The sequence below is a fragment of the Dromiciops gliroides genome, chromosome 6, assembly GCF_019393635.1.
Source record: "Dromiciops gliroides isolate mDroGli1 chromosome 6, mDroGli1.pri, whole genome shotgun sequence".
Taxonomy (NCBI): Eukaryota; Metazoa; Chordata; class Mammalia; order Microbiotheria; family Microbiotheriidae; genus Dromiciops; species Dromiciops gliroides.
Window position 1 is genome coordinate 109560026 of NC_057866.1, and position 27489 is coordinate 109587514.

The window sequence follows — 27489 nt, forward strand, 5'->3', positions numbered from 1 at the left end:
CACATGCACACAGATGTACCCCATCACCCCCCTTCCCCATGGTCACACAATCCTTCACCACCACCCTAGTCACACAATGTCACACACACAGATCCACACGTGGTCACACAATCTGTCACACACACATGCACACAGACAAGCACGCAGTCACAGAATCACAGCCCATTACACAATCATGGCCACACAGATCCACACGTGGGCACACTGTCTGTCATACACAGATGCACACAGTCCCATAATCACACCCCACCACACAATCACAGCCACACAGATCCACACGTGGGCACACAATCCGTCTCTCTGTCACATACACGAGCGTGCACACACGCACACACGCACGCACGCATTCAGAGGGTCGCACACGACCACACCGCGTTGGGGCGGTGGGAAAGCGGGGCCTCCGCAGGAAGCCTACTCCCTCCCGTCTCCCTCCCTCCGGGTCGGTGGAGGCCCCGCCCCGCCCCGCCCCCTCATGAATATCCCGGCCCAGATTAGCGCGGACCCCGCCCCGCCCCGCCATTTGTCGCGGCTCGGGAGGCTGCGCTCGCTGCCTGGGCGCTGAGGAGGGAGGCTGAGGAGCGCGAACCCGGACCCCGGCCCTCGGCCGGGCCCCCGCCACTCTTGCCTCTGCGGCTCCGCGCCCGCGCCCTCCCCTCGGTGCCCCCGGCCCTACCCCTGCCCCGAAGCCCCCGCTGCGGCGCCCCCGGCCCGGGCCGCCCTGCCGCCCTGCCGCCCGCCGCGGCCCGCGCTCGGCCCCGGAGGGGTGGGTAGGGGAGCGGGGCCTCCGCAGGGGCCGGCCCCGGCTGGGCCGGGCTGGGCCGGGCTGGGCCGGGCCGGGCCGGACGCCCCCATGGCCGCGGCGGGCTGGCGGGACGGCTCCGGGCAGGAGAAGTACCGGCTCGTGGTGGTGGGAGGAGGCGGCGTCGGCAAGTCGGCGCTCACCATCCAGTTCATCCAGGTGACCACGACGCGGCTCTGGGGCGGGGGGCCTCCCGGGGAGAGGGGGCGGAGGCTGCCCCGTGGAGGGGAGGGCGCTGAGATTGCCCCGTGGGGCGGGGCGGGGACTGAGATTGCGGGGTGAGGATGGGGCAGAGGCTCCGGGGGGGGGGGAGCGGGGAGGGGGCTGAGGCTGCCCAGGGGGAGGGGGCACTGAGGCTGCCCCGTGCCCGAAGAGGCCGGGCCCGGAAAGTTGTCGGTGCCGGCCTCCCATCCCCATCCCCTCCCTGGCTGGTTACCGCTTGATCCTCCGCTTTCCGTACCGTCGGTGCCGGGGGAGCCAGGCTCCTCTGGAATGTGGAAGGGAAGGGCGGAGAAGATTTTAATCCACTTTATCTCCTGAGTTGGGGCCAGCCCGCGGGGAGAGGGCCGGGGGCTTCTCTTCGCGGGCCCCCCCCCCCACCTCGGGACTTGGTAGGTTCAGAGCTTTGGAATGTCTGCTTCTCCCCCTCCCCCATCTGTGTGATGATTTGGGGAGCCCCCAGGGCGGCGTGGTGTGGCCTCCTAACACTTACGTCAATTTGAGGTCGTGCTCGCGGGGGTCCAACCTTTGGGATGCCTCCTGCTGGTTTAAAGGACGTCTCCGTGTGTTTAACTCGGGCTAAGACAAAGAGATGAAATTGTTTTGTGCACTTTATGCACGTGTTAAAACCGTCCCTCGTTGGGGTGGGATTATAAAGATACGGAAAAATGGTGCCTGTGGAGAAATTAAAATACAGCCAGTGGGGCCCTTTCATTCCTCCGAATTGCTTCTGCCGTGGTGGCCCTTTGAATGAGAGACGCCTAGTCTCATGATAGTACGCATACTTCTCTTCCCAAATAGTTACAGTAAGCATTATCCAGACAGATGAGCCAACCGAGACTCGGAGACATTTAGGTGACTTCCCCAGGCTCACCCAGCTCTTAGTGAGTACAGCAGGCTGAGTTGAAACCCAGGCCTCTGCTGACTCCAAGTCTGGAGTTCTTTATGTTGTACCACGTTTGTGCTGTGACATTTTGGAAAGTTCGGAGGGACCTCAGCAATAGTTTGAAAGCCGAGGCTCCATTAAATGACTTGTCCAACAAGACCCCACAGGTAATAAGAGAGGGCGCAGGGACTGAAAGAAATCTGGCTTCCCACTCCAAATCCAGGGCTCATTCTATTTGAGCAGCCTTCCTTTGTTTTAGCTTTATCGGACTTGTGCATCAACTCCACCTTCCCACCCTAAAATATTTTCTGGTCAGTTCAACCACATTTTTTTAGTGCCTCCTATGTGCAAGACACTGTTCTTTGTGGGTCCAGCCACCCTTAGGCTGTGGGCTTGCATCTGGGTGAGGAAGAAAATCAGAAGGGGAATACTTGTTTGAGAAGTTCAACAGATAGTTTTTAAGTCCTTAAAGTACTAAGATGTAGATAATAGAAAGCTAGAAAATGGAATTCCCTCCTACCCTAGAAAACCTGAGAGTTTAGTAGAGAGTTGAGGCTACACAAATAAATATGAGTTGGAATGAGGAAAGTATGTGAAAGGTCAAATTGTGAGCCCGCTGAAGGTGGGGGAGGGTACTGGGAAGATCAGGGAAGGCCTCATGGAAGAGGTGGCCTGAACTAGGCCACCTAGACAGGTTTTCCATAGGTGGAACCATGGAAGGAATTTATTCCAGATACAGAGAACGTTTTTTAGAATTTGTTTAAAAAAAAAAGTAATTTCTTAAAATTTTTGCTGCTAGTAACAGGAATCAGATCTTTTAAATTCATGATTTCTTCAATCCAAAAACTCAGTAACAGGGTACTAACAGTCTTTGAGTTAAGTTAGGTGGCCATTTAGTGTAGGCACTGATCCATAGGCACTGTTTGGTTTCGTTGGCATAGCCTGAAAAATGTTGTAATGAGTATGATCGAATGCTTTGGTCAGCATTGGATTTCACATCTTTCCAGACCATTGTTTTAAATAGGATACTTAAACAGCCTTCCATTTTTACTTACTGGGTATTAACAACTACAGATATCAGTAACATGTGGAAGTTGATCTAATCCCCTGTCATGTTGATGCTGTGACTAATAACCTTTGCAATAGTGTGGGGAGGGACTAAACAACGGAAAAGCGTTACTTCAGTTTAACAGACATTCTTCAAGTACCTCCTAAGTACCTGGGCTAGTGCTGTGGGACAGAGATTATTAAACAACCAAGCAAATGGTGTATTTGCAGAGTGTAATGCAAAGTAATTCTTGGATGGAGCAAGCACGAACCACCTCAGGGATCTCGAAATCTCCGGTGTGGGAGATGGCAACGAGTGATGTTTTGAGGGATGGAGGTAATATATTCTAGACCAGGGCTTCTTAAACTTTTTTTCACTCTCGACCCCTTTTTGCCCTAGAAATTTTTACTCAACCCGGTGTATATAGGTATACAAAGTAGGTATACATAACCTTTTACTGTTGCCAAATTTTTTCTCGACCCCCCCCCCCCCCACATCGAGACTGAAGCTTTATTCTAGACACTTCTGATCATTTGGACAAGGGCTTAGAGGTGGAATGCTATGTGTGGGGAATAGTTTGCAGTAAAGTAAGCCTGAGATGGCAAGTATGTCAAGGAGAGTACTATGAAACAACACTAGAAAAAAAATTTAGTTTTCAAGCAGTTAGGAGCCATTGAACAGTTTGAGTTGTGAGTGACATGGTCAGACTGCCTTTTAGTAATGTCATTATTTAATAACATCAATAATTGAGACTCGGGCTGCTAAAAATTATTGCAAATAGTGAGACAAGAAAAAGAAATGCCTGTGTTATCCCAGCACTGACTTATTCTTTCTGGATGCCCACTATCTATTAAAAATATTTGAAAAGTAAGAGTAGAGTGAGCTATTTGGTTTAGGTTGTAGAACTTACTAAGATGCTGTCATGTAGCTATTTCTCAAGGGCTTAGGGTAACATTAGGGAACTGATAACAAAGCAGTTTGTAGCTGGCTTTTCTCTGGGGAGTTTGGTCTCATGGTTAGAACAAAGGGGGAGGTGTGAGGTAGGAATTATGGATTCTTTTCCTGGCTCCACTATTGATAAATTGTTTTACTCAAAACCACAAGCGTTTAAAAACTTTGGCATCCGACTGTTTGAATCCCAAATGAGTGTCGTGATTAGAAATTCTCTGGGTGCAGAATAGCAGGAGAAACTCGTGGGAGAAAGGCTCTGGATACTTGACAGCCCTGTGATCTACGGCAAGGAAATTTACCTTTTTGAATTTCAGTTTCCTTGTAAAATGGGGATGACCATATTTGCACTACCTACTTTATATAGTATGGTGTGAGAAAAGCATCTTGTAAAAGTAAAAGCTCTCTAAATGGGAGCTGTTATTTAAAGTACAACTGCCTTTTTGGAAATCTTGTAATAAACGTCACTTTGTAAGCCTAGTTTATAGAGAGCATTGAGCTCAGTGCACCGTTGATACAAAGGAGGTCAAGACACGTGATCCTTCCTTGGAAATTTGCAGTCCATTTGAAGAAAGATAACATGTTTAGTTAAAATGTCTGGAGCATAATTTTTAGTCACCATATAAATAAGTATAGCTTAATGCCTAGAGAACCTGGCAGGCCTGGGTCAAGTCCCCTTTATGACACATTTATTTACTTATGTATGTATGTATGTATATATGTATGAATGAATGAGTGTGTGACCTGCAGAATTTGAGAATCTCTAAGGAACCGAGGAAGGGAGGGGATGAAGGTGAGGAAGGAGAGCATGCCCATGCCTGCTACAGTAATAGGAAAGTTGGGAAGAGGAAGGTTTTGGGGGGAAAGATAATGAGTTCTTATAATGAATATGTTGGATTTGAGATGACTTACACATCATTTGTCGGCAGAAGGGATGGCTGATGATGTGGAACAGGAGAAAGAATAGGGCTGGATATTTAGATCTTGGAATAATCAGCAGAGGTATGATAATTGACCTGTGAGCTGGCGAAATCACCACATGAGAGAGCATCTAGGGGCAAAGAGAGGACCCAGGACAGATCTTTAGGTAGCACCCAGGGTTACTGGATGGACCTGGGAGTGAAGATCCAGCAAATGAGTCAGAGGAGTAGTCAGACAAGGAGGAGGAGAACTGGGACAGGACAATATCATGAAGACCTAGAGAGGAAAGAGGATTCAGGAGGAGATGGCGATCTACAGTGTCAGAGGTTGCAGTTATTAATAACTTCACAGAGAACAGTTTCCTTTGAATGATGAAGTCAGAAGGCTCCTTACAGAGAGGCTTAGAAAAGAGTAAGAAGAGTAGTGGAAGTGGAGTCCTAGGTTATTGGTGGTCCCAAGGTCATGGGTGATTTTTTTTTTTTTTTAAGGATGGAGGAGACATAGGAAGAGCCAGTATCACATGGGGAAAGATGGGAGATTAGAGAGAGTGGAAAGAGTTGGTGAAGGCAATCTGCCAGAGAAGACTGGAAGGGATGGAGGCATGTAGAAGGGTGAAAGGGGAATCATCATTACTGGCATAGGGAATAACGGGTGCCAAGGCGAAGGGGGGGGGCGGAGATGGAACACTGTGGTGGTGGTGGGGGGGTGAGGAAGTGAAATAAGGCTGGAAAGCTCATTTGGGCACAGAAGCTGAGGAGCTTTAAATGCCTGGGGAGTTTGTGCTTTTATCTTGAGAGGATAAGGAGCTACCAAAGCTTCTCCAGTAGGGGATCGCTATGGTCTGATGTGGACTTTAGAATTTAGGCTCGTAGTCTCAGGTGCAGAGCTAAGACCTCATTTACAAGTGAGGAAAAAGGACCTGAAGATTAAATGACTTGCCCAGGGTCATACGCTGTAAACAGCAGTGGCAGGGTTTGAACCTGCACCCTTGGTTCCCAGGACCAGTGCTTTTTCCAGCGTACCATGACTTGATGTAGAAAAGTTGCCTTCTTGAGATCTTTTGTTAGCTGACACTTGTGTACTTTTTTCTCATGGGGACATCTTCCCAGTCAGTCAGCTGTAAATAGTTACACAAATTTTTAGGTATGCCGACAGCATGGGCTAGTGGAAGGAGTGCTGGATGTGGAACTAAAACCTGAGGTGACTGCGGGCAAGTCACCTGACTTCTCTGAACCTTGGTTTCCTAATTTGTGAGGAGGGCTAATTCTTGGACACCTTTCCTCTCAGAGTTGTTGAGAGAAGTTTTACAGACTTTAAGGTGCTGTTAGAGTCCCCGGTAGTTTAGTAGGCTGGAGTACTGAATTGCAATCTCATTACTCTGTTTAAATCTTTCCCTCTGTAATCTAGGACTTTTTAAATAACATCGTTACTTTCACCTGTGAATTTGAAATACTATAGAGCTGTTTAATCCATCTCAGGATTTAAAAAACTTTTTCAAACTAATTTCCAAATGAATTGTTTGTGGTTTTAAAGGCAACACTCCTTCCTTCCCTGTCATCCTCCTTCCTCATTCTCCAAGGTGGCAACAATCCTCTTTGTAGTAACTCAAGTTAGTTGAAATGTTCCTGCTGGTAATTCCCAGATACAAATTCCAGTGGCTGGAGGAACATTTTTGAGAGTGGTTGTATTTGTCAGAATGGAAGCAGAAGGAAATTCCAGCCCAAACTTTTCTTGACCTAATGAGAGTCAGAAAAGAATATTTAGTAGCTCTTTTTTTTTTAAACTAGCATCAGAATGTCCCATGCTGATATGCTGTTTACTAGGATAATGTTTTAATTCAGGTTTTTTTTTTCCCCCCCCGACTTGGTCCTTTAGTATCCCATGGCATAATGAAAAGAGGACATCATTAATTAGGGAATGGGGGAGAAAAGAGAACTGACTGATCTTGGAGACATAAAATCTGAATTCAGGTCCTGATGCTTAGTCTTAGTAGCTTTGTTATCTTGGACAAATCATTTAAACTTCTTGGACCTCAGTTTTATTTGCTGTAAAGTGAGGGTAATCTGCAGGGCCTACCCAAAGATAATATCATTTCACTCTTCTCTAGGGCCTTATCAATTGACTACCTTAGGTTAGTGATCATGTGCTTAAGTGACATTATATGAAGTATTGGAGTGGCCAAGGGAATAGGGTGCTGGACTTGGAGTCATGAAGACCTGAGTTCTAATCCTGCTTCAGCCCCTCAGCTGTGTTACCCTGGGGAAGTCACATGCTTCTCAGCTTTACTCTCCTCATCTATAAAATGTGAATAATAATAGCATCTACCTAGCAGGGTTGTTTGTTGTGAACATTGAATGAGAAATTTTTTTGGGGGGAGTGAGGCAATTGGGGTTAAGTGACTTGCCCAGGGTCACACAGCTAATAAGTGTCTGAGGTCAGATTTGAACTTGGGTCCTTCTGAATCCAGGGCCGGTGCTCTATCCACTGTGCCACTTAGCTGCCCTGAGAAAATATTTGTAAAGAGCTCACAAATCTGTGAGCTGTGTAGAAATGTTAGCTTATCATTGAATTTGAGTTTAATTTCCTTGGCAATCTTTTGATCATACAAGCAAAGAAGAATGTGTTTTAAACCTTCTTTGACAGAAACTAAGATTTACAAATTCTCTCTTTTGCAGTTTATTTGGGATTCTGAAAGAAGCAACTCCTTATCCTTCCCCCAATGGGGCTTGGCTATCTCTGTAATGATCTTAGTGTTTAAATTCCACTTCTGTGTAGCATGTCAGAGTGTGCTTCTTTGTCCCAGAAGACAATCATTAAACCAGGGTGAGTGCCGCTGATTTTCCATCTGTTAGTGTTGTAGAAGAGAGTCTTGTTCAGGTATGGACTGGGCTGCACATACCCTTTAAGCTGTGAGTTCCTTGCTATTTTTGATTTAGTGGATTGCATTTACCTTTTAGGAAAATTGCATTTGTGGATTTTTGTACGTTTGACTTAGCATTGTCCTTGTAGCCTCTTTTAGGATTATCCTGTACTGGAGGAGGAAATCAGAACTTTAACTAAGTACTTAGACCTTCAGGGAGCAGCTCTGGGGAAAGTGTCAGGATGAAGCATCAGGAATTCTTTCAAATGCGAGAGATCTCTGAAGCACTTTTGCCAGGTTTCTAAAATGAGCCAGGGCTTAGAAGATCAAGATGCTTGGTCCTAGAGAAAGCCAGGACTTTTAGTTTAAAAAATAGATTATTATTGATAATTTTTTTTTTGTTTTCACATAGCCTAGTTTTCTTCTTGTATTCCTTCTTAGTCTGGAGAGTCATCTTTTAAACAAAGCATTTATAGAAAAAATAGGAAGAAGAGGAAAAAAGTCAGCAAAACTGTTTAGCATGTTGAAAAAAATAACTGCCTTTCTGTGTACCTGTCCTTCTCTTGTCCAAGGAATTGTAGGCTCTGTATCTAGTTTAACTGCCATCATCACTTTCCTCATTGTTTCTAGGCCTTTTTTTAAGGAGATATTTCATATTGCCCCCCTTTTAAAATTCATTTGGATTTGCTTTATTGTGTCTTGATTTCTCATAAAGTCATTAGCTTCTATTTGCTCTATCCTGATTCTTAAGCAATGATTTTCTTCAGAGAGTTTTTGTATCTCCTTTTCCATTTGGCCAATTTGACTTTTCAGACTGTTGACTTTTTTTCATGACTCTCCTGCATCACTCTCATTTCTCTTTACATTTTTCCCTCTACCTCTCTTTCTTTATTCTCAGAGTCCCTTTTGAGAGCTTCCATGGCCCGAGACCAATTTATATTTTTCTTGGAAGCTTTGGCTTTGTTATCTTCTTCTGAGGGTGAATTTTGATCTACCTTGTCATCAAAGAAGCTTTTGATGGTCCATTGCTTTTTCTGCCTGCTCATTTTGCCTGCCTATTTCTTGACTTGTAACTCCTTCTTAAAGTGGAGCACTGCTTCCAGGCTGCAATGTCCCAAACTTCAGGAGGTCCCAGGTGGTACCATTTGTTCATTCTCAGCCTGCCTGGCCTGTAAGTCTCTAGGCCCCTTTCTAAGGGACCTCTTTGTAGAGGGGCTGCTGCTTACTCTGTAGGCTGGTATTTCATATCTGCATTCCAGTGCCAGGGTGGGCATGGGCAGCGGGTTGGAAATCTTCATTCAAGCCCTAGCTCAGGTTCCACCTTGTCCATGCAGCCTTCCTGGATTCTCTTTGAGTCTTTAACCCCTGAAAATTAGGTGATACAGGTCCTTAAAGTCAAGGACTGTCTCCTTTCTTTGTATTTCCTATGCTGAGTACTAGCTTGGCACAAAGTAGACAGTGAAATATTTGTTCCATTGATTTTTTTAAAACAGTACTTTATTTTTTCCCAATTACATGGAAAGATAGTTTCTATCATTCCTTTTTTTATGATTTTGAGTTTCATTTTTTCTCCCCCCCTCCTTTCCTCTCACCCCCCTCCCTAAGACAGTAAGTAATCTGATAAGTTGTACATGTGCAATCATATAAACATATTTCCACATTAGTCATGTTGTGAAAGAAGAAACAGAACAAAAGGGAAAAACCACAAAAAACAAAATGATGAAAATACTATGCTTCAGTCTGCTTTTAGACTCTATAGTTTTTTCTCTAGATGTGGATAGCATTTTCCATCATGAGTCTTATGGAATTATCTTGGATCACTGTATTGCTGAGATGAGTTAAGTAAATCATAGTTGATCATCACACAATGTTGCTGTTACTGTGCACCATTGTACACAGTACATGTTCTCCTGGTTCTACCACTTCACTCAGCATCAGTTCATATAAGTCTTTCAAGGGTTTTCTGAAATACACCTGTTTATCATTTCTTATAGCACAGTATTATCCCATGACATTCATATGCCATAACTTGTTGAGACATTCCCCAATTGATGGGCATTCCCTTAATTTCCAATTCTTTGCCGCCACAAAAAAGAGCTGCTATAATTAATTTTTATACATGTAGGTCCTTTTCCCTTTTTTATGGTCTCTTTGGGATACAGTCCTAGTAGTGGTATTGCTGGATTAAAGGGTAAGCACAGTTTGATTGCCCTTTGGGCATAATTCCAAATTGTGCTCCAGAATGGTTGGATCAATTCACAACTCTGCTAACCATGCATTAGTGGCCCATTTTCTCCACATCTTTTCCAACATTTATCTTTTTTTTTCTATCATATTAGCTAATCTGATAGATGTGAGATGGTACCTCAGAGTTGTTTTAATTTGCATTTCTCTAATAAGTAGTGATTTAGAACATTTTTTCATATGACTAGATAGCTTTAATTTCTTCATCTGAAAACTGCTTGTTCATATCCTTTGACCATTTATCAATTGGGGAATGACTTGTATTCTTATAAATTTGACTCAGTTCTCTATATATTTGAGAAATGAGGCCTCTATCAGAAACTGGTTGTAAAAACTGTTTGTTTCCCAGCTCTTTCCTTCTAATCTTCGTTGCATTCTGTTTTGTTTTTTTTGTGCAAAACCTTTTTACTTTAATGTAATCAAATTGATCTATTTTGTTGCATTGATTATTAGGGAGGGAAAGATGTTGGTAAATGTAGAATAAATAGATACAAAATTTTCCAGCTTACTAGACTTTTTTCAGTCCTTTGAAAGGTTTGAAAAGGCCAATTTTAATTTTATATACTTTGTTTTTTTAGCTAAAGGTTCATGAAAAAAAAATTAGTGCTTCTTTCTGTAAAAGAGAATTAAAATGAAACCCCAAATCTGGATCTGATGATGCACAAATATCTGGAGTCCCAGCTAGCTAGTTGGGCTGGTTCTCTTGAGTTGGAAAGTTCTTATTTGTAGTGAGTATTTGGGTAGAGTGGTCACACTATTAGTGTCAGCATGATGATCTGCCTTAGAGCAGGGGACAGCCAAGTTGCCCAAGGAGGGATAAACTGGCCCAAGTCAGAAAAACAAAGCAGGTCAAAATTCCACAACCAATCACCAGTGAGCAGCCTGTGCACTGCTAACCTGGGTGAGATAGGGAAACCCAAGCTTTTAAAAACAAATAATCAAACAAAACTCAAAGCAACAGCCCTATATTTTTCTTTCTTTCTTTCTTTCTTTCTTTCTTTCTTTCTTTCTTTCTTTCTTTCTTTCTTTCTTTCTTTCTTTCTTTCTTTCTTTCTTTCTTTCTTTCTTTCTTTCTTTCTTTCTTTCTTTCTTTCTTTCTTTCTTTCTTTCTTTCTTTCTTTCTTTCTTTCTTTCTTTCTTTCTTTCTTTCTTTCTTTCTTTCACAGGGCAGTGAGGGTTAAGTGACTTGCCCAGGGTCATACAGCTAGTAAGTGTCAAGTGTCTGAAGCTGCATTTGAACCCAGGTCCTCCTGAATCCAGGGCCGGTGCTTTATCCACTGTGCCATCTAGCTGCCCCCGAGTCTTATAATTTTTAAAAACAATTTTGTGATTTTTAACAACCAATTATGCTATCTTAGCATAAAGCTTCAGATGTGAAAAAGTACCCTAATAAAAACTAGAAAGTTTGTACTTCCTTTGTTCAAGTGTTTCTGACCTTGTTGAAAATAAAAGATTATCAAAGACATGTTTGTTTAGTTTCAGTCAGTTATATATGGGTCTGTGAAGTCTGTCAGTGTCTGCTGTGGAATGAATGCATTGGTAGACTTTGTCCCTTGTATTTTTTCTCTAGAGGCTTGTCCAATTCTGACCTCACATCAGTTAGACTGCTGGGAGGTGAAGCCTCTTTAGTCTTGTCAGCTGGAGCGCAGGTGTCTCCAGCTTAGGTGAAAGCCACCCTGGTCCTCCTGGAGAACTGATTAAAACTCCCTGGTGAGAGGATTGAACACCCTTCTTCTATAAGGAGTCTGAAAAAACTGGTGATGATCCGCTTGAAGATTGAGGGGGATGATGATCCGCTTGAAGATTGAGGGGGATGATGATAGTGTTCATGCATTTAAAGGGTTGTCAGGAAGAGGAGGGTATAGGCTTGTATTGTTTAATGTTAGAGGATAGGACTAGGAACAGTTGGTTGACATTACTGAAAAGCAAATTTAGGCTTAATATAACTAACAATGAGGACCACTTCAAAATAGAATGGACTGCAGTGGTCTTAGTTGGCTGTTTGAGAGGCTAGATGCCCCCTTGTTGTGGGATATCATAGGCCTGTTTAGTTCTGGTTTTGATTAGATGCTTTTTGAGAGTCTTTCCCAATCTCAATGACTTCTAATTCCTTGTGTAAAACAAGGAGCTTATTCCCCAGGCCCTCCTGAAGGTCTTCTGGGCTTCCACCTCACTTTTCTGGATCATGCTTTAAAGGGTACAGATGACTACTTGTTTTCCTTGTGACAGTGCTATGAGGCAGTAACGCATGTGTCAGCCAGTCACTTCACCGCTGTCATTTCATGAGGGGACTGCACGATGCCTAGCTTGGTATCTTTGCTCCATTTGGCAGGTGAAGCTCAGAGAGGTTAATTCCCTTTCCCAGGTCCCTTGGCTCGCAATTGCTGGAGTTGAGGCTTTAGGCTAGCTCTATCATGTTGCCTCTTTTCCAGATGATGCAGATTAGGGTTCCAAATTTGCTGTGGCTCTAACCTGCATTCTCAGCCTTGAATTTGAAATGTCTTGACCTCTGATGATGAGTTTGGGGCATCAATTAAAGTTTAATGTTATACTTTCTCGGTTGGCAACAATGGCCCACAGAAGACCCACGACAATAGAGGATTCCCCACCCTTCCTGTATTGCTTGTAGCCCCTAGATCGAAGGAGCTTGACTCTGGAAGAAGCCGCAGCACAGTATAGGGGCTTGCTGGCTTCTTGTGCACTAGACATTAAGCCGTGTGATTTGGGGAAAATCTCTTCCTCTTCCAGTATTCTCTTTTGATCCTAAGTAACTTTTTGTGTCTTTACCAAAAAACTAAGGACTTCTCAGAAACTTAGATTAACTCCTTAAGTCCTAAAATCTAGAACCAAAATGGATTCCTACAGTAGTGTAGTGGATTTGGATTCAGAGAACCTGAGTTTGAATCATTTAATCTTGTCAAGAGATTTGGATCAGATGATCTTTAAAGCTCCTTCCAGTTCTAAATTCTTTTTTCTGTCGTGTATTTCCCCAACTTGCCATATTGAGATACTCTTTGTGAATGGATTCACCCCACTTAGCTTTACCTACCTCTGCAGTCTTATACCTGATTCCCAGCTAAGCACTCTTGGATCTTTTTCCACTAACAGGACATTCTGTTTCTTGGCTCCAGGTGTTTTCACAAGCTGTCCACCATGCCTGGATTGCTCTCCCTATTCATCTCTACCTCTTGGCATCTCTGGCTTTCTTCAAACCACAACTAAAATGCCATTTTCTATAGGAAGCCTTTCCCAAACCTTCTTAATTCTAGTGCCTGCCCCCTTTTAATCATTTCTTATTTATCCTGTACTGCAAAGCTTCTTAAACTGTGGGTTGCAACTTTATATGGTGTCGAATAACTGAATGTGGGGGTTGGGAAAAATTTGGAAACAGAAAAAGGTTAAGTGTACCTATTTTATAGACCTATATACCTGGGCCTGGGCAAAAGGGGACTGTGAGGGGGAAGAGTTTATAAAGCCCTGCTGCCCTATATATAATTTGTTTGCTTGTTGTTTGTCCCATTAGGCTGTGAGCTCCTTGAGGACAGGGACTGCCTTCTGCCTCATTTTGAATCCCCAGTGTGTAGCACAGTGCCTGACACATAGTAGGTCCTTAATACGTATTTATAGACTGACTTTCTTTGTTCATCTCAGGGAATTTATTTAGATTCTGGCACTAAATACATTGTATACTTTTTATTAATGATAGAATTTGGTGCTTTACAGGACATAAAGAAATGATTGAAAAGAGGTCTTAGGAGGAAGAAAGGTAAATCAAGTGTCGCTTCTGGGTCAGCAACAGTTACTGAGAGGTTAAGGCCATGATTTCTTTTTAAGAATCTTTATAATACTGAGAAGTTACAAACTGCAAATTAGTATCAGCAGTGATCTGTTTAATCTATCATAGATTTACTTGAAGTTTAACACTTTAGCAGTTTGATCTAGAACATGGAAGTGTCTTAAAGAATATAATCTTCATTTAGTTTGTCTTTCGAAGTTCTGACTTGGGAGATTTTGAACAGTTTGAGAATATGGTCTTAAAAGATTTATGAATTTGTGCATTTTCTGGTGAGTTTTCTCCTACTATCTTATTTCTGATTAGATTACAACATAGAGCAATTTGTGAAGTGAAAGGAACGGAATAGAAAACATTCAAGCCAGCACTACAAAATGAGGGTTTGTGATTTTTAAAAAAATTAATCAATCAATAAACATTAAGCACCTACTATGTGCCTAGCATTGTGTTAAGCACTACATTTAGTGGTAACAAAAGCTATAGAAGAGTGCATATAGAAGATAACTTTTCTACTCTGGCTTCCATAAAGACAGAGCTCAAAGAGATAGATGGCATCTTTGAAGTGGGACATTTTTGCCTTAAAAAAAATCCTTCACCCTCCACCTTCCCTCACCATTGGTGTGACCATCTGGCTCTGACATGAGAGGACTTAGAATGAGAAATGGAAGTAGAAAGAGTATGTGAGTTTAGGGAATCTCAGAGATTATAGACTAGCCCATTGCGAGGGATTCCTTCTTTGGGGGACACCATATATGTTATCCATTTTAAACAGACTAGATGCACAGGGTGACAAGGCTAACACTGCTCAAGCTGTTTTATAAACAGGTGACTTTTATAAGTAGAATGGTTGGTTATTCTATCTCTTGTTAAGCTCACAAACCCACTTTTGATTTTGTTGAAAGTTGGGGGTGGGGAGGGTAGGTTGAATGTAGTAATTCACATGGAGTCTTGGTTGGTTGTCCTCCTTCCCTCATAAGTGTGGTGTTTTTAAACAGCTGTGCTCACACTTCTCAGAGCTGTTGCTGCTGCTACTTTGTTGTAGGAAATCTCATTTATAGTCTTCAGTTGTGAAGCACTGTCTCTAACTTCATTTTGCAGGCCTTTAGAGATGTTGAAGTAGGGATTTCTATCCTCTCTTCCCCACAATATGGCATGCTAGACTTTGCTTCATGTTTCTGTTGTAAGCAGGCACATAGTTTCAGAAAGGAGTGCTGGTCAAATCAGTTAATAAAGAAGTATGACATGGGCGACTTGAGTTTGTGGTTTGAAATGAGCAGTACATGCCGCACAGCTGTTGTTCCAACAGCTTTTCTCCAGCTGTCATGCACTGGCCTGTCACAAAATACTCCACATTCCCTTTTTACTGAACCCTTGGTAACATTCTATACTTTATTACTCAAAGAAATGGAACACACCAATTAATTTAATGACCTTTCTTCACTTCTGTGCCTCCCAATTGCCAACTTGCATTGGCTTTCTGAGGCTGAATATAGGCCAGCCTTTTGAGTTCTGGTTTTGTGTGTTGGGTAGTAGGGGTTGGGTGAGATTTTTGATGGTGGCAGTAGCTTCCTCTCTTAAAATATTACGTATGAAATTGTTTGGATCAGAAGACTTTTTAGGTATAGCACAGCTTTTAGGCATATGAAAGGTTCAGTTTTACTCTAACCTTTCCTCAACCCTAGCTTGTAGCGGGGTAGCCTAGTTATCTTTGGTACTACTTCACACCCCATCTCCTTTCACTATCCCATCTGTATTTACAGGTTTTAGCAATATTTTGCAAGGCTGAAAGTTTTCTCTGGCTAAATTAGTTTGAGAATGCTGTAGTATATAATCAGGCTTACATCTTTCTTATGGTTTTACCATTGTTTTGCTTTGAATTAAAGTTGAAATTGTGTTGTGTGAAGGAAGTAGCCACTAGAGAGCATGGCAAAAAGATACTTCTAAGTATGATGAAGACTTTTGTGATTAGTAAGAAATTAAATTTGACATTTATGGTCTTAAAGCACTTTACCTACAATTAACAAGTATTAAGTGCTTACTGTGTAAGCTAGGTCCTGGGGATATAAGTACAAAGAATGAAATTATTTCTACTCACAATGAAATTAATAGGCTAATAGAGGACACAAGTACATAGAAAAATCTCTAGATAGAGAATAAATTTAGAGTCAATAACTATGTATACATACACACACACAAAGTAATTAAATACAAGATAGTTTGGGAAGGAGGGAATTAGCGTTTGGGGTATCAGGAAACATTTCATGCAGAAGATGGTGCCTAAGCCACTCCTTTTTTTTTTTTAAAGTTGTTTTAAAAAATTTTATTGATGCTTTTTGGCTTTAAAAAAAATAGCATTTACCAAATACTTCTGTCTTCCTACCCACTCCTTTTTTGTAACAAACATTTTAAGCAAATGAAACGGACATGCTATTGACATGCTCTTCCATACTCATAACCCCTCAACCTTCTACTGAGATTAAAAAAACCCAAGCAGATTTCATTGGCCTTCTACAATCAATATCGGTTACTTATCTTACCTGAATTTTTATTTCTTTTAGTATTTTCTTCCCATGAAAATATATACCTTGATTCTTTTTTTTTCCATTCTGCATAAGTTCATATAAGTCTTTCCCTATTTCTTTGAATTGTTCAACTTTGTTGTTTCTACCACAAAAAGTACTACTAGTAACAGGGGACTTTCTCCTCCACTGGTCTTTGACCTTATTTTATTATATGCCTGGTACTAAGTAGATGGAAGACTAGGTCAAAGGATTTGAATAATTTAGTGAGAAATTGCAAATTGTTGGAATGGTTGGACCATTCCAGACTTTCACCCCCTATTGTATTCTTGTCTTCCCATAGCTCACTCAACATTACTGGTTTTTTTCCTATCGTATTTGCCAATTTTAATGTGAGGTGAAGCCAATATTGTTATAATTTTCATTTCTCATATTACTGATTTCCTGTAATTTTTTCTTAATTGCATTTTCTAATTCTGAAGGCCATTTGTTCATATCTTTTGACCATTTAGTTATTAGTAAATTCTCTGTCTCATATTTTTGTATCAGTTCTCCATAGCAGATTTTATTATTGGTTATTTGATTAAAATATTTTCCCCATCCTAGTTTCTCATGTTTTTGTTTGTGCAAATGCTTTTTAATTTTAAGTAATTCAATTTGTTTATTTTACTTTGTAGGAACACTTCAATCCTTTAGTTAAGAATTCTTCTAGCTATTTTGTGAAAGTGCCTCCTTCCTTTCTCCTAATATCACCTCACTGTGTGGGCATTATGTTTTTTAATGTTATTTTTATATCTAGGTTGAGTATCCAATCAGAACTTAATGTAGAAATAAATTATTATTTTATTGATGATGATGATGATGATGATGATGATGATAATAATAATAATAATAATAATAATAATACGTGCTGACCTAAACATTTCTGCCAAACACATGACCGGTTTTCCTAATAGTTTTGACAAATAAGGAGAGTCATGGTTTTAACAGAAGGTCCTGAATGGATGACTAGCATCAACTTAAAAAGTTAATAATAGAGTGGTGTTAAGAGATAAAGTGGAATGGAAGTAATTCATTCTGTAAGTGAGGAAAGAAGTAAAGCTATGACCTTGGAGGAAAATGTTTGAGGCAACAAAAAGGCATATATTAGAAGAACTAAAGTGTGTAGAGAAAGGTTTATTCTGGTATTGGGAGTTTAGGCTTAAAAATGAAATGTTTTAGGAAAAATTATATTGCTTGATATCTAGTTTCCTGCTCTCCCTGTCAAGCCTGTTGTTCTCAACATAGGGCTGGTACAACCAAATAGATTTATAACTTAATATTGGAGCCTGGTTTGTGGCAGGGGGGCAACGTCCTCAGCTGATGAGGAAACTGAGGCAAACAGGGTTAAGTGACTTGCCCTGGGTCACAGAGCTAGTGAGTGTGTCTGAGAGGGGTTTGAACTGAGGTCTTCCTTACTGCAAGATCAGACTTCTATCCATTTACTCCTAGAGGCTTCTTGCTAGAGAGGGGAGTCTACCAACAGTGTCAGGTGTAGTAGATGGGTTAGGAATGATTAGGACTGAGAAAAGATCTGGTAATTAAGAGATCATTCATGACTTCAGAGAAAGGTGCTTTAAATTGAGTGGTGAGGTTGAAAGTTAGATTGCAAAGAACGGAGGAATGAGTAAAAAATCTTAAAAGTGAAATGATTGTCCAGGGTTTTTTACACACACACACACACATATAGATAGATAGAGATATAGATACATTATATACTTGATGAGTTATCAGTTATCAAGTTTTTTGGATCCTAGTCTGTTATTCCTACCATAATATGCTTCTTAGCAGATAGCTGATGTCAATTCCAATTTACATCTTCTTTTCATTGTGAATATGGGTTGAGGTTTCTTTCTTAGGGAGATATTGTATAATAGAGGGCCGGATTTAGTCAGAAGACCTGGCTTTGAATCCTGTCTTCTTGGTGTTTGTCAATATGTCACTTCACTTCTGATCCTTAATTTTCTTAGCAGTAATGGTAAAGGTAATATATACTGCTTCAGAGGATTTTTGAATACACTGTTTCACTTGATCAATTGTGCCAATAGCTGTTTTAAATTACAGGAGTACCTATAGCATATTTAGACCTAATACACTAAAATCACAGATATGACAATAAATCCATTAAAATAATAACTTAATTGTGTAAATCATATCATTTGAATGACATGTGCACACATGTGCATGTGTGTGTAAAACACCACTGGTCTAGAACTCATAAGTAAATGTTTTTCCTTCAGTTGCTATCTAGGATTGGATAATATGTGATAGTACAATACATATAGTTCAGCATACTTAAAAGTGGAATGGTAAAAATAGATGAGGTTCTATCCGTTGTTCTTGATCTCATATAGTTAAATATTTAGGATTTGTTTTTTTAACTCCCAGAACTATAAAACTGTCATAAGATCTGAAAAACAATCAAACTATCCTTTCAGCCTTCTAACCTTTTAGCAGTTTATAAGATACATGTAGAATTCCATTTTGCAGTGGTATTGGATTTCTGTAGAGTTTGGTCGATGATGATTAAAAATTGATTCTTTTTTTTTTAAAGTAACATAACAGATTTGTAAATAATAATGTAACTTTGTAATCATTGAATAGAACTTATTTTTATTTTTCTAGCTCTGACTTAAACTAAAAAAACTGAGGGCTAGGCTTTTATTAAGCTTCTGTAAAGGTATAATAGATTGACTACTGAATTTGGTTCCGACCCTGGTCATACAACTTGATATCTGTGTGACCGTTAGCTCAGGCTTCTCTTGATTTCCTGGTCCAGACTATGATACCTCCCTAATTTACCCAACTTCTTAGATTGCTGTTTCTGGAAATGGAGGGAGTTGAACTAAATAATCTTTAAAGTCCCCTACTACCTCAGAAATCCCAAGTTGTACAGCAGAGCATAGATTTTGTTTATGCTGTGATTTTTGAACTTACTTTTATTTTCCTACATAGAGTTTAATTACTTCATTATTTGAGGATTTGATGTTTCTTTTCAAAATTTTGCTTTCCCCAGTGCTAGTTTGTGTACTTCTAATGCCTGAAAAGAACATTTCCATGCTACTGCTACTTTTAAGTTATTTAAACAGGAATAGGCTGCACCTATTTCCATCCTACAGTAAGAGGAATTGTTTTCTCTAATTTGTTCATTAAATTGTGTGAAGAAATTATTAAGCTTATGAAATGTCAGTGTCCACTGGGGACAATGCACAGAGGTCTTATGATAACTGTGTTTACTTTCACTAGGGAAATTATCTTATCACTTTTTCTCAAGTGGAATAGTGATGTTATATTCCTCTTCCTTCTCGGGAAGACAAAATCATTCCAGTATCAAGGAATAAGCTTTCTTATTCCAAAGAGCAGCATTTCAGTTAAATAACAAACATTTATTAAGTGCTTCTCTTGTCACACAGTAGACTAGGTGCTAAGGTTACAAGAACAAAAGTGAAAGTTCTTGCCCTTGATTGACTCATAGTCTAGTGGAAGGGGGATGGGAATGGGGAGAGCACAGGACCATATATAGTTATAAGATGCTCTGAGGGAAAGAAGGGGAGTTGCTAGCAATGGGGGAGTTAGTTTTCTTGCAGGAAGAAGGGAGCCTAGGGAGAAACTAGCCATTTTTTGAGGAGATAGTGAGGAGGGCTGGCATTCTAGGAATAGGAACTGGCCAGTGCAAAGGCATAGAGGCTAGAAATGGGAGACTTTCTGTGATGAACAGAGAACATCTGCAAAAATGTCTAATAAGGCTGGAAGTGAAGTTGGAACCAGGTTGTGAAGGGCTTTTAAAACCCAGACAGAGGAGTTTATATTTAATGCAAGAAGTGCCAGTTTGTCCATGGAGCACTTTGGGACCTCTAATATATTGTTAGAGCCTATAAATGCTGGTCAAGGGGAGTCTGGGAAAGAGTAGGGGCCTTAGTGATAAATTGGTACAACCCCCCCATATCTTATAGGTGGAGCCCAGAGAGGTTAAGTGACTTGAGGAGGCAGTATGGCATAATAAGAAGAAAATGAATTTGGAATCAGGAGAGCCTTGGGTTTGCAACCTGTGCTTACCTAATTCTCCGATGCAGTTTCTTCATGTGTAAAATGGGGCTGATGATAGAACCTGTATCTACCTCTTAGGGTAGATGCTCTTATAATATATATATATATATATATATATATATATTTTTTTTTTTTTTTTGCGGGGCTATGGGGGATTAAGTTACTTGCCCATTATCACACAGCCAGTAAGTGTCAAGTGTCTGAGGTCAGATTCGAACTCAGGTACTCCTGAATCCAGGGCCGGTGCTTTATCCACTGCGCCACCTAGCCGCCCCTGCTCTTATAAAATCTTAAAGCTCTGTATAAATGTCAGCAATTATTATTGATGCCCATTATTTCTTAGCTAGTGATGCTCTAAACTCTCTGCTGACCTCCAGGCTTGCATTTCTAGATGCCTTTCAGACATCTTGAACTGAACGTCCAGGAGAAATCTTAAACTCAATGTCTGGAACTGAACTCATAATCTTTCCCCATAAATCCATCCTCCCTCTTCTTAGCTTCCTTATTTTTGTAGAAGGCAACAGTATCCTCCTAGTCTCCCTCAGGCTTGCAGCCTCGGTCATCCTGGGACTCTTTTCTCTGTCTCTGTCTCTCTCGCTTCTCTCCTCCCACAGTACCACCATTCTAATTCAAGCCCTCATCATATTATTCTGGGATTATTGATTGCAATAGCCTGCTAGTGGTCTGCCTGCCTCAAGTCTCTCCCCACTCCATTCTATCCCCTATTCAGCCACCGAAGTGATTTTCCAAGATACAGGTCAGGTCAGTGTCCACACTAATAAACTCCAGTGGTCCCTGTTGTCTCCTGGATCTGCATTCAAAGCCTTTCATAACCCAGCCCCCTCTTACCTTTCCAGTCATCATACTTGTTACTTCTTGACAGATACTCTTTGACACTAACCTCCATGAGCCATACACTCCATCCCTTGGCTATAGAGGCAATTTTCTCTGTCCCCTATGACTGGAGCTCTTCTCTGTCCTCCACTTTGACTACCCACCTCCCTGGCTTCCTTTAATAAAGTCCCAACTAAAATTCCATCTTTTATTAGAAGCCTTCCTCAACCCTTCTTAATTCTAATGCCTTCCTTCTGTTATTTTTCCCCCCTATTTGTCCTGAATTTAGCTTTGTTTGCATGTTATCTCCCCTATTAGATGGTAAGCTCATTGAGGGCAGAGACTATCTTTTGACTGTGTTTTTATCCTCAGCATCTAGCACAGTGCCTAGCAAACACATAGTAGGTGCCTATTAAATATTTATTGATTAATTATTTCTTATCTAATATGAGGCAGAGCTAGGATTTGAACCCAACCCACTTGACTGTTTGATATTCTTTCCCACTGTACTATAATACATATATGATTTCATATTGACTATTTTGGAGGGGAAAATCTTCTTAGCATTAAACTTCTTTGGAGCTCCTATCCACATCGTGCTTAATGTCTAGGTTCTGCCAGTTTGGGAGATGCTGGTAAGAGCGTTATTGTTGTTGTTGTTGTTTAAGGATTGATTGCTTCTCAACATGTGTTTTATGATTAAATTTTGAGAGGCATATAAAAAAGAGTGTCTAAGGACTTCATTTTTGAGGCCAGATGATCAGAACTCTTAATTTTCTTTGCAATCAGGAAGAAATGTGGAATTGGAGCCTGCCTTATTTATCTAAAAGCAGACTGCTCAGTTCATTCTGGCAGGCCTTGTTTGTGGCAATACTCTATGAAAGGATCATGCTCTAATTTAAATGGAGTTACCATAGTTCTTAGGTTCTGTGTCAGGAATACCAGGTTAATGGAGGTTATAAAGCTTTTAATTAGAAATCATTTTATTTTTCAAAAAGTCTTTCCTCCCTAGAATTTTTTTTAATGTTTTGTATCAAACTTTCAGTGCAGATTTATGACTGTGCTAAATGTAGGGCCTAGAGTATTAACATTTACAAAATTTTTGTTTTGAATAGGTTGGTTTTTCTTTAAATTTTCTTTCAGTGAATGATAGAAAGAGTTCCGATTTAACACTTTGCCTTCCTGTTGTAACTATGCTAATGATGACCATTGATGAAACCAGGATTAGTGCCAAAGAAAGGTAATGATATCCTTATTGTAAATGTCAGCTTGAATAAGGCTTTGTGAGAAGCCGGAGCTAAAGATACTGTGGTACTTGATAAAGAAGGGTAGTTGAAATGTAAGTTTATAATTACAAACAAAATAAAACCAGGTTCTCTGGGAGGGTTAAAGGCATTGTAATACTAACAACTCAGACTCTTACATTAGAGTTTCCCTTCTGGGTGGGAGCCTGTTTCCTTTCTGTGTACTTAAAGAAGAAAAACAAACAAAAGTACATTTTCCCAATTACAGTTAGAGATGAATGACTTTATGTTAAAGGTTTTCCCTTAGAGTTTCCTAGTAGACAAGCATTTTTCAGTGTTGTGATTTGCCCTTTGAATTACATTACATTAGTTTGGGCTTTTTCTCCAAGAACAGTATCTGACTTCATCTGGATAGTTACTGGAATTGAGGATTAATTTTGCTTTGAACTTCCTGTTTGAAGAAATGTCACTTTCAGCTTTCCCCTTGTGCCAAATCATTTAGTAGGAATACAGAACAGATGCTTAAATATGGGGTTTAGAAGTGGATGTATGATGGAAGATTTAAAATGGTGAGAATGGCAAGAGTACCGGACTGGGAGTCAGGTTTGAAACCTGCTTGAGTCACCTACTTACTGCCTGTGTGATCTTAGGGCAAGGTAATCTTCCTTCCCCGGGCCTGTAAAATAAGAGGGTTAGACTCACCCTGTCCATAAATCTATCATCGAAGTAGTACTGAAGTACCTTAGCTTCCATGTTGTAGCTATAAAATAGGCTCACGGTCTTTCCCCTCCCCTTCTGAGTGTATCTGTGTACATACACACACACACACAAGTGGATGCCATTATTGAGGATTGTTTATAAAAACAAAGATTCAGAGGAGCCAAAGAGTTCTTTATTTGGAGGCTGTTTTAATCTGGGCTACGTTAAGCACTTTACTGCCTGTGACCTTGGGCAAATCACTTTACTTATCTGGGGCTGTTTCTGTCAAATGAGTGGCTGGACTAAAGGATCTCTTAACATGTCTTCCAGCTCTAAATGCTGTGATTCAAAGTTTAATTTTTAGAAAGGGTTTTTTGTTATTATAAATCGAAAGAATAAGTGCTGTAGTAATAAGTGAGAATAAGCCAATTGTAGCTCATACTTACCCCCGCCCCCGCTTCTGTTGTCTTCTATATCATATCATATATCATGTCATGTCATACATCACATTATATGTGTTATATGCTATATAGTGTGAATCATAGTACAGAAAGGGCTTTTTCAATGTATTCTATATATTCTTTCTATATATACACACACATATATGTGTATGTACACACATGCACACACACATAGACTTTTCCTTTCTGGGAACTCTCTTTTTTTGGGTCTGACTTGCCTATATTTGGGGATAAGCTATTTTTAGACTAATATGGGAGATCTTTCTGAGCCTGCTACATCGTTGTTCCGATCGATGGTAGAAATTTAGATAAGGGCTGTTTAGGAGGAAAATGTGTTGGGAAGAAAGGTAAACTGATCTGTGACTTCCCTAACAAGAGGGTAAAAGTAGAATCCTTTTCTTTCTCAAAGAAAGTATGGGATCAGATTCATTTGGGAGCCAGGGAATTGAGATTCTCTGTGTCTTTCAGTGCTTTCTTTGGAGGCATAAATTTAGTTCCTCACCCATCACCTCTGTCCCTGAGAGGTTGTTGGAGACTTTCTTTTCAAAGGGGCTACTGTTGGTCTTCATGGGTCTTCCTAGTGGTTCAAGGCTCATCTCTAGTCGTATTTTACGTACCCTTCCCATATCTCTTCTGTACTTTCTGTTTCTGGAATTCATTTATGCACTAAGTACTAGGTGCCTACTGTGTACAAAGGCTGCATGAAAAACCAACTTTATATATGAACCTGTGTGTGTGTGTGGGAGGAGAGAGGAGTAGTCACATAGATAAGTAAGGGTCAGATGATTTGAGAAGGGAGAGAAGCCTGGCAACTAGGGTTTCAGAAGGAAGGTTTTTCCCTGAAGTTTGTATTTATTTTGTATTTATTCTGCACATAGTTACAGATCTACCTATTTAATGAGTACCCTTTTCTACTTTGATAGAATGTAAACTCCATATGAGTAGGGATTATCTTATTATGAGAAATAATTATTAATAATTAATATCTCGGGGAACCCAGAAATCTCCCCCCTTTTTAATCTTTTCCCTCCCATCAAAGGCAAGGTCTCCTTGAGAGATTTCATCAGATCTCTCCATCTGGGTTAGGCTCAATCCAGGCTCACAAGGAATCTTGGGTAGAGACCGATCCATTTATCTGGATAGCCAAAGGCTTCTCCATGCCAGGGTGGGGGTCACTCATGGGGCCTCCTATTGAAGGGGAGGACATTCTTTGGATTGATAGCCCAGGGCTGGAGATAATGTCTCTGCAGGCCAGTTCTTGGCCCCATTGACCACCTACTGTTTCAAGGGTATAAAAGCTTTGTGCCCCACCACTGTGGGGATCTCTGGTCTGAGAGAGATGGCCCCAGACCTCGTTTTATTAAGAAGCCACCTGCCACATTGATAAAATGATGAAATTGCTCAGATCCGATGTCTCTCATTTTAATCGTCACATGCTACTCATTTGTTTCTTGGTACCTCAAGCACAGTGCCTGGCACACAGCAGAGGCTTAATAAATGCTTGGTAATGATTGATTACCCATTCATTGATTAGTTGCCAGGGGTTACATGTCTAGTAAATGTTAGAGTTGAGATTTGAATTCAGATCTTTTGGCTCTTAGACAAGTGTTCTTTCCACTAGACATGGCCTCTAGAAAGAGGAGAATTTTTTTTTTTATTTTAAGTTTTAAGGTGTTTTAAAACAGAGTACTGGTAGAGTCATAATCAAAGATTCATCCTTCGAGGGGAAGCTAGGTGGTGCAGTGGATAAAGCACGTGCCTGGATTCAGGAGGACCCGAGTTCAAATCCAGCCTCAGATACTTGACACTGTGTGACCCTGGGCAAGTCACCCTAACCCTCATTGCCCCATCAAAAAAAACCAAACCAAAAAACCAAAAAACGAAACAAGCAAATAAACAAAAAGATTCATTTTTCAAAAGGTGGAGGAACTAAGAAGGGGAAATTCTTACAGTAGGGAACTCTGGGGCAGGTAGAAATGGCCAGACTCTTGGAGGAGAGCCAGGAGTCATTTAACAGGTGTCCCAACCTTTGGGAGAACAATTACAGAGAGTTTAGGGGAATACTAGGAGGAACTTAGGAACTAAACTTCTATTGAGAAAGTCAGTGTAGGAGGGATGGGAAATTCTCCACGTTGAAATTCTGAAGACCCAAGAAGTGGTTGCTGTCCAGAGGAAGAAGCAAACATGGAAAACCTGCCTAGAAGATGGAAGCACAGGGAGCTGGCCGAAGAGGAGTGAACAAGTCTGACAAAAGGGACTGGTTGAGTCTATGTTTCAGTACTTCTGGGACTGACTGGGAGTAGTAAGGACTGCCCAGAGAAAGTGCTACCAGAAAAAGAGAAGGACCCAAAGAGAGGTAAAGGCCTCTCCCTGCTCATGGCCAACTGGCCGACGGTAACTGATGACAGAGAGAATGCAGGCCTGCTTAACTTTGCTGTGCTTCTAGTTTCAGTATCAGGACAGGACAGAAAGATGGCTAAGAGGCATCTGATGCTCGAGATGAGAAGGTGGCTAGTCAGAGGATTTAGCTGCCATGGATGAATTGGTCACCTGGCCAAGATAAATGGACATCATCTTTGTGTGGGTACTTGCAGTGCTTAACCTGGAGAAGAGAAGACTTAGCTCGTGGTAGTTGTCTAAGAGTACTTGAAGAGCAGTTAGATTTGGGTTTGAGAGGGCGGCATTAGGAGCAGTGAGGTAGAAGGCTGCACCTTATAAAAACCTTCATTATATTTCTATAGTCAGTTCCTAATACTTGACATCTGGGCTTTTAAAAAATATGTCTTGTTTTTAGGTTTTGACTATTAGGTTCTTAACTCTTTATTTTGTTCGTAGGAGATTGAGCATTTTATCTACCTTGCTAGAATACTCCAAATTCAAACATCTCTCTCTCAAATGGTCTCTGGAAAAAGGAAACTAGTTGATGCTCTTTATTAGTCTAGGAAATCATGCCTAATTCAGAGCATAGTGCAATTGTAAAATTACAGTTGGAATGAATGTCATCGAGTGGCTAAACTCCTTACCTGAAGGAAGCATGAATCTCTCCTGTTATTCAGTCTCTGCTTGAAGACTGTCAGTGATGGGGAGCTTTTACATCAGCCTGTTTTCATTTTTCAGTAGCTTTAATTTTATAGGAATTCCTTCCTTGCCCATTCAGCAGAAACCATTATTCCTTTGGCTTCCATCTGTTAGTCTTAGTTGTGTCTGGAGTAGATAGCAAGTAGGAGTTGAGAACAGTGGGGTAGGGGTATGGATCCTGAAAGAGAAATGATTAAATAAAATGATTAAATAACTTTCCATTATTTCTGGTCAAATCAGTGTTTAACTCAAAGTTGTTTTTTCATAACTCTTTTACCCCCTCTGGCCTCCTATAGATAGATAGCCCATATTGTCCAACCTAATGGTTCTCAGCCTTTTCAGCTATGGGGATAGCCCCCCTACCCTGGCCCTTTTTTTTTTTTTTTAAGCAAGGCAATTGGGGTTAAGTGACTTGCTCAGGGTCACACAGCTAGTAAGTGTTAAGTGTCTGAGGCTGGATTTGAACTCCTGACTCCTGACTCCTGGGCTGGTGCTCTATCCACTGCACCATCTAGCTGCCCGTACCCTGGCCTTTTAAAACTTTACCACAATTGTTTTTTTTTTTTGTTTTTTGTCATTTTCATTTCTTTTAAAAAATTTCTTTTTCTTTTTTAAAATCATAACACATGTAGAGATAGTTTTCAACATTTGTTGTCATTTTCATTTCACTAGCTGTGCGACCCTGGGCAAGTCATTTAACCTTGGTTGCCTTAGTTCACTCAACTGTGAAAAGGGGATAATGATAACATTTTGTGAGAATAAAGTGAGATGATATTCATAAAGCTCTTAGCACAGAACCTAGCAAATAGTATGCATTTTGTCAATGATTATACTTACCCTTCCCCAAATA

The 27489-nt window shown here is 40.8% G+C and overlaps 1 protein-coding gene and 1 long non-coding RNA gene across 2 annotated transcripts in view; one reads left to right on the forward strand and one right to left on the reverse strand.

Moving 5' to 3' along the window:
• Positions 1-816: 816 nt before the first annotated feature.
• The window catches only part of RRAS2 (RAS related 2), a 98815-nt gene continuing 72142 nt past the window's right edge, over positions 817-27489 (forward strand). Inside the window, exon 1 of the mRNA XM_043970324.1 lies at positions 817-958. Coding sequence (XP_043826259.1) covers positions 851-958 — 108 coding nt within the window. The 5' untranslated portion in view covers positions 817-850. The remainder of the gene's footprint in view (positions 959-27489) is intronic.
• Positions 1245-26807, reverse strand: LOC122730836. The gene is made up of 3 exons (XR_006353551.1): positions 26585-26807; positions 1512-1597; positions 1245-1286 (listed from the first exon to the last, which is right to left on the reverse strand). It is a non-coding gene; the product is annotated as an uncharacterized LOC122730836 (long non-coding RNA).